General features: G+C 39.3%; 1 protein-coding gene across 1 annotated transcript in view; it reads right to left on the minus strand.

Moving 5' to 3' along the window:
- Nucleotides 1-542: 542 nt before the first annotated feature.
- CPQ (carboxypeptidase Q) overlaps nucleotides 543-12132 on the minus strand; it is a 133261-nt gene continuing 121671 nt past the window's right edge. Inside the window, exon 7 of the mRNA XM_008630694.2 lies at nucleotides 543-2205. Within this exon, the coding sequence (XP_008628916.1) occupies nucleotides 2045-2205 (161 nt within the window). The 3' untranslated portion in view covers nucleotides 543-2044. The remainder of the gene's footprint in view (nucleotides 2206-12132) is intronic.

A 12132-nucleotide genomic window follows, 5' to 3' on the forward strand; every position in this document is an offset into this window, starting at 1 on the left:
ATTTTTTTTCTAAAACCAAAGTTACTCTCTAGAACTGGGTATCTGAGGTTGACATGAAGGTTAAATTTTCTTCAGGAGCATAATGGTCTTAATTTTTATGGTCTATCTTACATTGTTGTGCTGCTTTTGGCCTGGGAATAGTTAATTATCTTACTTAGGAGCTGACAAGCACATCTTGGCAGGTGCTGTGGTGCCATGTGCACACCTGTAGTGTTATTCTCCTCTGCAGAGGAGTATTCTTGACTCCAGAGATTTTCCGTTTGACATGAGGCAGTGGAGAAAAACACAAATAAACACCATTTCCAAGAGAGCATAGGTTAAGATTTGCAACAATATAACTTCACAGAACATCCTTCTGAATCTCTGATGTACAAAGCCTCATACCTTGAGGGAAAACAATATGGAACACAATTCAGGAAACAGTAACATTGTGTAAAGGACAAAAGGCTGGATTTGGAGACAGCTGAGGATATGTCAGTGGTGAGCACCACCAACTATGCTCTTGTCAAGCAAAAAAGAAACATAGGCATCACACCTTGAAAGCAGAGGAAATCTTTGCTAACTTTATTTCAATATTGTTTCTTTAAAAAGATAGAGCAGAGTACCTCCAGGCAGCTTTTATGCTCTTGAAATGATTTGGAGGGAATATTGAAATAGTTAGTAAATTTGATGGAAAACAGCTATTATCACAGTAAACAGATACCATGATTATGAATTCTATAAAAATGAATTGCTCATTATTCAGCTATTGCTCAACAGCAGAGGTGATTAACAGCACTAGGGACTGCCTGCTCTTTGGTTTAATACTCCATGTTCGTAACATTAGTTGTTTGGTGCTGATTATATTGCAGCAGTTATTCACACCACTAAGTTTGCTTGTTGTAAAATTTAAAATCACAAACAAGGATCACATCACAAGGAAATGAGCAGAAATCATACACCTTAAAATATTCTCCAAGAACAGTTATATTTTCTCTACAGATATGCCTGAAACTCATCTGAATATTCATAATCTCAGTAAGGAAGAAAAAACCCAAACCAACAAACTATGTAAGAATCAAGTTCCCAGGTTAATCCTTCCATCAAAGTAAATATGTACCAGCATCCTCTAGTCTAGCTTCAGCAGGGGAGACCATCCCTGCAAGCAAGGGGCAGCTAGGAATGGCTTCAGGATTCTGAATCAAAATCTGCTCTTACACTTTGTTTGGAAATCAGCTGGCAAGTATTGAAGGTCACAAATCACAGCTGGGTGTTGTTTCTGAAACATGGCACTTCATAGAAAAACTGCCACACGAAATTCTCTGCCTGTCACTGTGGTGAGTCTTCCACAAGAAAGAAAAAGACACGCATGGCTTTCCATGAGGAGGTGCCCAAAAAAACACAGGAGAGCTGGGAGTCCTCTGATTGGCCTTCTATCCTCTGTGTCCTGGTTTACCTGAGTCTTAGGTGAACCTTTCATAAGTTCTAAAAGTGGACCTGAATGAAACTATTATGCTATTTTAGCATTTTGACTATTATTTGACCATTTTACCACATATTACCATTAAAACAGACAAAATTAATTTGTCCTATAACCTGAAAACTTCTAGAAACTATAGTATTACCTTCAAACAGTGAAAAGAAAGGGCTGTTTGGTTAATGGTACATAATTCCAATGCGTAGAATGAAAGACAGAAACAAAACCAGTAAACGTGTACACTAAATCAATACACTAATTATCCTGATGCAAAAAATTTATTTGATAAATTTTTCCTGCTGCACAAGATCACTGTGCATACAAATGGTTATTATACCATAGTCAGAGATATCTTCATCTGAAATTTAAGGAGTACTTAAAGGAAGACATTTTAAGTGAAAATCACAAATGGAAGAGATTAAAACAGCAAAAATAAGCAGAAATGTGTAAAAGAGTGTGTTTTGAGGAAAACAGATGTAATAATACAGCACAAAATCAAGGTTAACAGAATTTACTACAGCTGTAGTCTGCATGCGTTAGTAGACTTACAATCTTTACTGAAGAACAGAAATCTTTCTTGCTGTTTTATTACCTTGGCAACATCTCCTCCATGTCAGCAATTACATAGGAGACAACAGTCCAAACAGCAGCACAGAGATTCATCTGGTTTGGATCCTGAACTGTCATCGTGTCCCCTTGAGAATGATGAAACCAGAAGTATTTATTGATGTCATTATGCAAGCTGGCACCTACAGAGAAAAATGGGCAAAGTTCCATTATAGGAATACAAATATTTAAAGAGGGATATAAACTTGAATCTGTTCCTGGGCTGTTTATGATTAAATCCACATGCAACTGTACAAAATTCATAATGTATTTGAAATATAATAACTGTACAGAGCCATACCATGTGCAGTTTGTAAGTTTTAGGTTAATTGACTCGAGTGAGCATGAGGCAGCAAAAATTCACACTGGGGAAAAGCCAACCTTCCCCTGGGAGACTCGTTTCCTCAGCAACAGTATGCATCCATTTTCTTCTGAAACTACCAGAGTTCAAGCAGGAAAATCCCTACAGTAACCCCACAGCAGCACTTCCCCTGTTCTCCAATGATGAATTACAACAGAGTTATGAATCCTTTCCTTGCTGTTATTTGTGGCGGGGAACACTTTAGAATTTGCTTCTGCTTTTGAGCCCCTGTACATCACAAGGATGTGCTGTTTCAGAACAAGTTCTCAGATAATCTGGGGTAACCCAGGTAGCTCAGGACTACATTCCTCTCGCAGTCAGGAGTCTTCATCAGCTGGGGCAGAAGCAAGTTAAGTGAAATCATGCTTTTTCCTCTTCAGGAAAAACTGATTCCCTCTGGGACCACACGGGCAGGGAAAGGACTACTTTTCCTGAAGGCAGGTGGGCTCAGGGAACACAAATAATGCTTGCAAGACATCACTCAAGGCAGACCAAAGCCAAGATGAGTTGGAGAAGCTGCCACCCAACTAGGAGCCACAGCAGAGATGGTGGCAGAGGATTGTAACCCTGGCTATTCTCTGCTCCAGTGCCCACTGACCCTCTCTAACCCCCTGTTGCCTTGAATTTCCTTCTTTCCCAGTTCATTGCCTCTGCCTCTCCTCCAGTTTTATCAGCCTCCATCAGCTTTGTTGTAATGTCACCAATCATTCCACCATGAACAGAATTCCATGTCAAATTTTGAAAATAAGTGAATTTGATATTTCCCCCACCACACTCATTCACTGCTTACAATTCCTTTGCCTTGATTTCTTTGTCCTGTTCCCTGACCAGGGCTAGGAGGTACACAGCTCCCAAGGAAGGACCCACTTAGCACAACAAGAGCCACTCCTTTCTTGGTCAACAAACCCAGAGAACTGGTGTGAATTCACGAGTAAGAGCTATGGGCTGCAGGCAGAAACACAGGCTGAGGAGACTCGTACCATGTCAAGTAAGAATGAAAAAACCCCAGGACTGTTTGATTATAAAGATGAAAAACATAAATTATTCATATATTTATTTACATGCAATGGAAATCAGTATCAGATGATGAGGGCTGTGATAAACTCATGTGTGCTCATAAAACTTACTGTTATGATTTTTCTTGGTTTTCCTGAGATGCCTGAAGCCCTTGAAAAGAATGAAAGCAAAATTTCCCACAGCATAGCTGTGCATTCCTAGAATACATATCTTTTGATCACTTGTACAGCCACTCAGAACAGAGCCCAGCTCTCCCTGTGGGTAACAGGCATGTTTCTGTTGCTGTATTGGGGACTGACTCGGATGGCTCACTTTACTGCTATTTTAGAGAGAAGGAATGGAAAGTTAACGCATTTTAATTCCACCCAAGGTGAAGATCCCTTCATAACAGAGATGATGAAGCAGAAAGACCAAATGCTATAGCATAAGGTTATACAGTATTGTGAGTGATTTTAAGAGGCTCTTCTTGTTCTTAAATGACCTGTTTGCTCCTGACTTGAAGCATTGCAGTCCCACAGAAGTCACCGGGCAGGTTACAGGTGCTGAATTATGTTCCAATAATTTTAAGATTAAATTTATGTAAAGTCAAATTAATTTTTAAAATTTTCTTCTGAATCCTTTTGAATATATGCAATCATAAAAGGATTGAACAATGATACATTCTTTAACTGATGGGCTTCTGCACTACAGGCTCATAACAAGTTAAGCTGTTGAGGCAAACCCACTACTGGTTTTGAACACTTTTGTAAGACTCAAGACAAAAATTGCCCAGATTTTGTCATAGAAATTTCACTAATCAGAGTAACTATGGATTTACAGAATAGCACTTTATCCTTGTGAATGGAACAAGAAGAAACACCCTTTGCTTTGTCATACTTAACTCTCTGAAACGCTGGAAAAGACTTTTTTTCTCTAAATTGATTTTATAAATCAGAAAATTATCAGATTTGACATCAATCAATTACTGTGCAAGAAAATCAGAATGTGTGAGTAGAGAAAATATCAGAAGGTTCTCAGACTGGCCATGCTGTCTCTTTCATGTTGTGGGCTAGCACTGAAGCCAGTGACCTGCTTCTTGAGAGACTATGGAAAAGACCCTAAGAAAACAGTTTCATCCTATGTAATTAGAAACAAAAATGAAAATCCATCTTCTTGTCTTTGAGCACAAGAACAGCTTACAGCTCAGCGCCACACGCAAACCTCTGGACATGAAGCACCCTGGGGCACAGATATGACTGCAAGCAATTTTCATTGCAAGGAAGTCTCCTGCTTCAAACTTGAGACACCTCCATGTTGATGTCAGCTGCCTGCAGACACTTCTGCTGCCAGAGGTTGCCAGGCTGCAGTGAGACACTGAATGGTGCCCTTGCACCAGTAAATGCATCCAGGGCTGAGACCAGCCCTCACAGATGACCATGAAGAGGCAAGTTCTGCAGGGCCCTGCAGACTGCAGTCATGTTAGGTTACCTCAGTAAAGACCATGGGAACCTAAATCCCCTTTTCTAAAAATCTAACAGAAGAAACAATGCTGTGAGTGTAATTTGTTCTTGTTGTTGTTATGTAACATTTGTCTCAGGAACAACAGTCAGTAACAAATGGGGGTTATTTTTGCCAGCTATATAAGCTGGGAGTCAAATAAAACAGATAAGGAGCCATGGATCACAGACCTATAAATTATTCACCCATGTCCATGGTAGCCACCCAGAAAGGGGACAGCATACAGAATTAAAAGTCTGTAAGCTTTAATTAAGTACTTAAAACCCCTCAGCTGGGCCCTGTTATGTAGGTGTGTACCATGTATCTAATTCTGATTTCCAGGTGGAACCAATACTTGAACAAAAAACCAAGAGATGGGCTAGGTGCTACACTGTCACATTTTACGCACTTTGCTTTTTGTCCTGCATTTGCAGAGCAGTCATAAAGCAAAAAAAAAGGGATGTTTGTCAAACAATGCTCTTTAATTGTCATTTCTCAGTGTGTTCACTTTTACAGTGATGCAAGTCATATGAGGAACACTGCTGGCCAAAAAGGAAATCAGTGAGAAAGTGCTTCTATCTGGATATAATAGATGCTGTGGCATGAAAACAGGGAATGTTAAATATTGCTGCCAAAAATGCTGTACATATTACTTGAATGCATCAAAAATACTGGAAATTAAAAACTGGAGAAAATTAATCATTTCAATAAAATAATACAAAGATAATTCATAGTACCATTACAAGGTGTCAGAAAACCCTCTTTAGCACAGTTTAGTTACCTAATTTAATGCAGTTGTTACTGCATCAGCAGCTATCTAGTGCCATTGGTGATCCCCCAGGGTCAAACACTAGGACAAGCTGCCCAGAGAGGCTGCAGAGTCTCCACCCTTTGAGATATTCTACACCTGACAGAACATGGTCCTCAGCACCTGCTGCAGCTGACCCAGCTTGAGCGGGGGGGTTGGACTAGGCAAGCTCAAGGGGTGCCTGCCAAGCTCAGCCATTCTGTGGCACTCTAACCCATGGTGCCTTGGCTCTTCCAGACATCTTAGAATTAACACAACATAAAAAAATTCTTCAATTCAAGTTCATTAGTGTCTTGAACTCATTTCATGATTCTCTGCTATTTCATACTTGGTTTGATGCACTGCATAAGACAGGTAAAAGCAGCTGCTTTGGTAATTCATACAGACAATGTATTTTTAGTGATCAGCTGGGTAATAGTACCTTGGTGAAAATACACACACACACATTGAGGAATTCTGAAAAAACAGCCCATCCCTTCCAGCTTCTGATCTCAGCATGAAATGCCCAATGCAAATACTCACTAGCTGATGATAAGGATATTGACTTGCCTTACAATGTGTTCATATCAAACACCTATTCTTCACACACTAATAAAACTGACACAAGGTTTTATTGCCAGGTTAAGAAGATGTTGCTATTGAGGTAAAAGGATGCATGAACCACAAAACAAATGATGAGCATGTCAACGATGACCACTGCTTCTTGTCACTCTGTCTACTGCCTTCATAAGCGCTGCTGTCATAAGTCATAATTAGAATTAAACTCTATTGCCAGATACTTAAGCACTCAAATTCTTGTCATTTGTGCAAACAATGACTGGAAAAGCAGATAATGATTATCAGAACAATTATAAAGGCAGTTTCCATAAAACACAAATATCTTCTAGGGGGAAAACACACAGTAACTTCAGAGTAATTTTACATTTTTAAAAATTTTGCATTACACTCCTCCTTACATTTTCTTCCCTTTCTTTTTATACCCCAAATAGCATTCAATTGCCAAAGGAAGTCAAATGTGAGTCATGGAGTCAGTACATGCTTGCTATGGAGCCCTATCAATAGCTTCCCCGTTGTCTTTGCTTTCAAGTAAACTTCACAGCTATGCCATGCCTCTTTCAGATACAATGGGAAAATCCCCACTGTTTCTATAACCTTGCTTTGGTGTCCTGGATCTTCAATATTACAGCTAGATCTCTGGGACACTGACCTCTGCATGTACGTTGCCTTATACAGTGAAGTGATACGCTAATGATTTATAAAAAAGCGTGTAACTTTTCCAGGTCTCATTTTATAGTAGTCCCTAGAGGTCCTGACAGAATTGCCACTCCATTATTTTACACAGTATATGTACACCTCTCCAAAGAGAAAAGACTCCAGCTCAAAAAAACATACACTCTAAACAGACAAGAGGGACTGAAGGATGAAAGGGGCATGTAGAGATGAAATGACACATTCATTTTCTCAGAGCAGCTGAGAAAGGAATAGATGCCAGACATCTGAGCTGAGGCCAGTGTCCTGTTGAGCAAGCTGTACTACCTCCTAACAGCAAAGTTGGAAATGCCTTACTTAACAAGGCATAGTTTGCTCAATGTTTCCAAAAGTTTACAAATATAAAGGGGTTTAACACGAGCTTCGCTTGCATCTTCCAAGTACCTGTTTGAGCTGCACCTTCCTGTCAAGACAAACCTACATGCTATCAAAGGTACTGCTTGTAGTAAGATGTCAACACATCAGGTGCCTGATCTGAAACCTTATTTTTATTTCTGCAGTGCTTTCCCTGGCTATAAAAGACAGGTTCCTTTTTTTCCTATCTATTAAATATTGCTTTTGTTTCCTGTTTTTAATTTAAGAAACAAGAAAAACTCTTTTACTTAATTTAAGTTTATTCTAATCTCAGACCTTCTAAATGCCAGTGACACTACTCAGAAATGTACTAAAAATCCATAATGCCCTAAAAATAAAGCAAGTCCTGATGAAATATACGTATCTTTTTCTTTTACATCAAATACTTAAAAATAATGAAAAAGAGGCAAAGAGACACATCACAATCTTCTATGCAGTTCAAAAATGGTATGTACCAGGAAAACATAAACACAGAAGAGCATAGTATTCCTCACATACAGTAATAGAATCAATAGCCTCTCCCTTCTCACAGCTGGAACATTTCTGCCCCACACATTTGGAAAGGTCAAAACTTCAGGGCAGATGTAGGAAGACACATGGCTTTTCCTTCAAAGGGTATGTGCCAAAGACCTACAAAAGGAAAACCAGATAAAAGATAGGAACAGGAACACAATTTCTTATTTTATTTTTATTTTCATTTTGTGCCTTTCTAAAACCCAGCAAAATCACAAATCTCAAGTGGTCGGGAATAAATCTGCTGCAATTGTAGCTGTGTTTAGGATGGGCTGGCTGGAATGCTCTGTTGGTGCCTCAGCATCTCTTGCTGCAAGCCCTGTAGAGTGCCTGCTTGTTTTAGGTGTTGTACAGATGTTTTGTGTGCTGCCCCTGCCTAACTGCTGTCTGCAGAACTATTACTGTAATGAAAACCCACTTATTGCAGGCATCTCTTCCATGTATTTTGGTCCTCATATTAACCTCCTCCTTTGTGGGATAAGCTGTAGCTGACAGCTAGCTATAATGCCAATTATTTCATTGTCCATTTTTCAAGTAAGAAGAGGCAATGGAGAATGTTAATGCTGTTTAGTGGGACACTGACAACATTAGTTTTCCTGTCACTCAGTCTCAAATGATGAAATTACAGGCTAAGTTGCTTGAGTTTCATGGCTACAGACACTGAAATAGTTTCCAGTACAGAGCTTATAAATAACATCAGAAGCCCTGCTGTTTCACCTCCTGAGTCACTCTCAAAAGTCTTTAAAATTCATGATTCAAACAACAGGACAGAGGGGAAGCTTTCAGTTGGTTGTTTCAGGGACTAATTAAATGAGACTACAGTATAAGGGAGACAATATGAAGTCCATATTACTTCTTGTTTTGCTTAATGCATTTCAGAATTAATCCTGTGGATACACTAAATGGACTAAATTACAGATCAGGATTATCACAGTTACTTTTGCAATGCATTAACCTTTCACTTATTGCATTAGAGGACCAGTAACAGTAGGGGATCCAACCTAAACTCGCATGAAATCCTGTGAAATGAGGTGCCAGGGAAGGAGGCAGTTCTACTTTATAGAGCCCAGGTTGACCAGACTCTAAAATAATATCCTAAACAGCCCCTGGCTGGGAAAAAGCCCACAAAACCCCAGATAAATCTTCAGCAGTGAAAAGCACTGGAAGTTCTTCTTCCACTCACCCAATCTCTGTCTTATATCATCATCAAGGTTCTTTTTTTTAATAAAAAAGAGAAAAGAAAAGGGTAAGTCTCCCTAGCTGTTGCTGCCTAAACATGACCCACTTGCAGGCTCACTATCTGAGATGGAGAGATCCTCCATAGGCCCACTAATCACTAATTTTTGAATCTATTTACACTTCTGCCCACAGCTCCCTGTGGCAATGCATGGTGCGCCTGGGCATTTCATGTGGGCACGGTATGGTTCTCACTTCACGAGCTGTAGTAGCAGCACCCTCCATTTTCTCATTCACCTTCATAGGACTGGTGGCTTAATATACTTTTATCACACCTAACTCACCAGCTTTTTCCCAAGCTGAGCAGTCTTCCTCATGTAGAAACTATTCAATATCTCTGAGGATGCAGGTTTCTGGTGCTTCTTCTTCTCCCTTTTCTAATTGTATTTCACCATTCCTGAGATGAGAAGCCCAATACATCCTGCAAACACCAGCATGGGAATGGACTCGTGATGTGACTGCAGCATACCATAACACATCTCCTGTGGATGCTTTCTGCTTTTTCTCTCTTCCTTCCTTCCTTCCTCAGTGCATGAAACACTGTGTTTTTCACCTTCCCTGGGTATTGACTTGACAATTTCAGGCAATTATCCACAGTGCTTCCCAAATCATTCTTCTTGAAGATAACGTGGATCCTGTTGCTCTGGACACATAGCTCCTATACTGCATCACTCTGCATTTATTGACACAAAAATGGCACTGGCTGTTGTATTCTTTAGGCATTTTCTACTATAAGATTACTGTCACATTTTCACAGTCAGCTTCAGTTTCGATATGAAATCTTTGAAACAAACTTTGCCAACTTGCTATTCTTGCTGTTCACTTCCTTTGCAGTTAACATGGAGTTTTGTAAACATCCAAAGTTACAAAAACCAGGTGACTGGGCAACCTAATAAAGACTTTCTCCATTAAGAAGACCGACAATTGATTTCTACCTTTTAAAAATCAGGTATTTACCATGAAGGAGGAAAATACCTCTCACCTCACAGTACCTTCTTCCTCTACAGTCTTTGATCCAGGAGCTTTTGAAGAATCAACTGTACTTTAATGACCAGATCCAGCTACAAAAATTATTACAAACTCTTCTGAAAATGCCTTGCTAGACTGGTGAGACATGACTTCTTTCTTCCAAAGCAACATGGACTCTTGGATTACTTCTGTATTTTCTGTTTTGGCTCTGTGACCACCTTGGCTAACTAAACCACAGATCCCTATTTAGGGGATTCCCTACTTTGGGCATATAAATTTAGAAGGATTATGTACCTCTATTAGATACCTGTTTATGCTTGTATATATTGTGTATATTTTAATATAATTTACTTAATTTTTGCTTTCTTTAAAATTATGTACATGCCTACATATGTTATACAGAGACTACTTTAAAAGTTGATAGTTGTAAAATGATTGCTGGATTTATAAATCCCTTACATTTTGCATTTTCTTTTTAACACTGTAAGTGGAATGAAAGTCATTGCAAAATCAGTAGTTTCTCTAATTTAGAATTCTTTTTAATGTATTTGTTTATGTCTCAGCTCAGCAAAGCAGTTAAATACTGAGCATGCAATTTATTTTAATGCCATTAAGCTTTAAATGTCAACACACAAGGGCCAATTGAATACTGGGACCCATTTAAACCATCTTTCCTGACCAAATGCATTTCTGTGTCTCTATACTCTCTGTGTAACTACACCATGTAGCTGACATTATAATGTTGCTTAGAACCCCAAACTATTGAAGTGCTTTCTTCAATGCTCTCTGCTAGCCAAAGAGCCTCCTGCTAACATCCAAGGCTAGACCCTTGCTCCACCCTGTTTCAACAACTTCCAAAATCACTCCAGAAAAGTTGTGGAAACAGACACCCCCTAGACTGTTTGAAAGTCACACATGGGGAGAGAGAATCATGAAAATGACCCACGTGTCAAGATTCTGAGTAGCATTTCTGCTTGCAGTAATTGTCTGCATTCATTTACATTTTCAATCCATTCAAGAAGCTTCCTTGTATTTTACAAGAAATGGAGCTATTTCCTAGGCCAAACTCACAAACCAGTTTAAAGCAAGCCTATAGGTATGCTTTTCCAGAGGATGCTGGAGACAAAGAGGAAACACACAGGTCCTCATTTGCTCTAATCGTCCCTCCTCGATACGATTACAGCTGGATGTTTAACCACAAAGTTCCTGTAGGAGCCTTCCCACCAAGTAGTCCACTACTAGAAATGCCAATATTCATGGGACCCAACTAAGCAGAGCTCCCTTCTGCCCAGATGGTGGTGAAAAGAGCCAGTTAATGAGCATTCTGGTGCTTAACTAGTTATGAAAAAAATCCCAAAACACCAAACCAGTCACCTAATTTAAGTAAAACACATCCTAAGAACACTACAAGTCTGTTGTATTTTACATCACAGAAACCAAAACTGCATTTATTCAGCCACACCCACAGAATAAGCAATGGTTTTACTGTCTCTATTTTTGCACCCCACTGAGACTATAAAAATCTTCAAGTTCTTGGTGGATTTTAGATGCAGGACCATTAGACAAAGCTGGAAGAATATACTATTCCTACAGCAATAAAATATCCTTCAAAATATCTGTGGTTACTTTGAGTAATGCATACTTGAGTTTTAAACTAGTAAGTTATTTCATAACAGATGCTCCAGATATTGGTGATGAAATATCTCTTTCATTTGATCTCCAAACAAACCAGTGTATATTTAGCTAGTTCATTAGTAACAGAAATGCTGAGAAGTTCCTGAAACAAAGTTCAAAGCTTATTGCAAGGTTCAGGACTATCCAAATGTGGGAGTTTTCAGTCTTTAGGGTTGGGGTTCAGAGAGCCACAAAGCCTACAGTCCAGGGATACTTTCTGGGGTTGCAAAAGGCATGTGGAAGGGAGCACTGCACCAATACTGCTGCCTTCACACCTTTCTCAGCTGGCTCACCCATACTGCAGAGTGCCTCAGCTGCAAGCCACCATTAGGATTAGGGTTTAGAGAATCACAAAACATTTCTGCTCGAGTCAAAAATAATTTTATCCAAAGT

Source organism: Corvus brachyrhynchos, unplaced genomic scaffold (assembly GCF_000691975.1).
Source record: "Corvus brachyrhynchos isolate BGI_N302 unplaced genomic scaffold, ASM69197v1 scaffold302, whole genome shotgun sequence".
Classification (NCBI taxonomy): Eukaryota; Metazoa; Chordata; class Aves; order Passeriformes; family Corvidae; genus Corvus; species Corvus brachyrhynchos.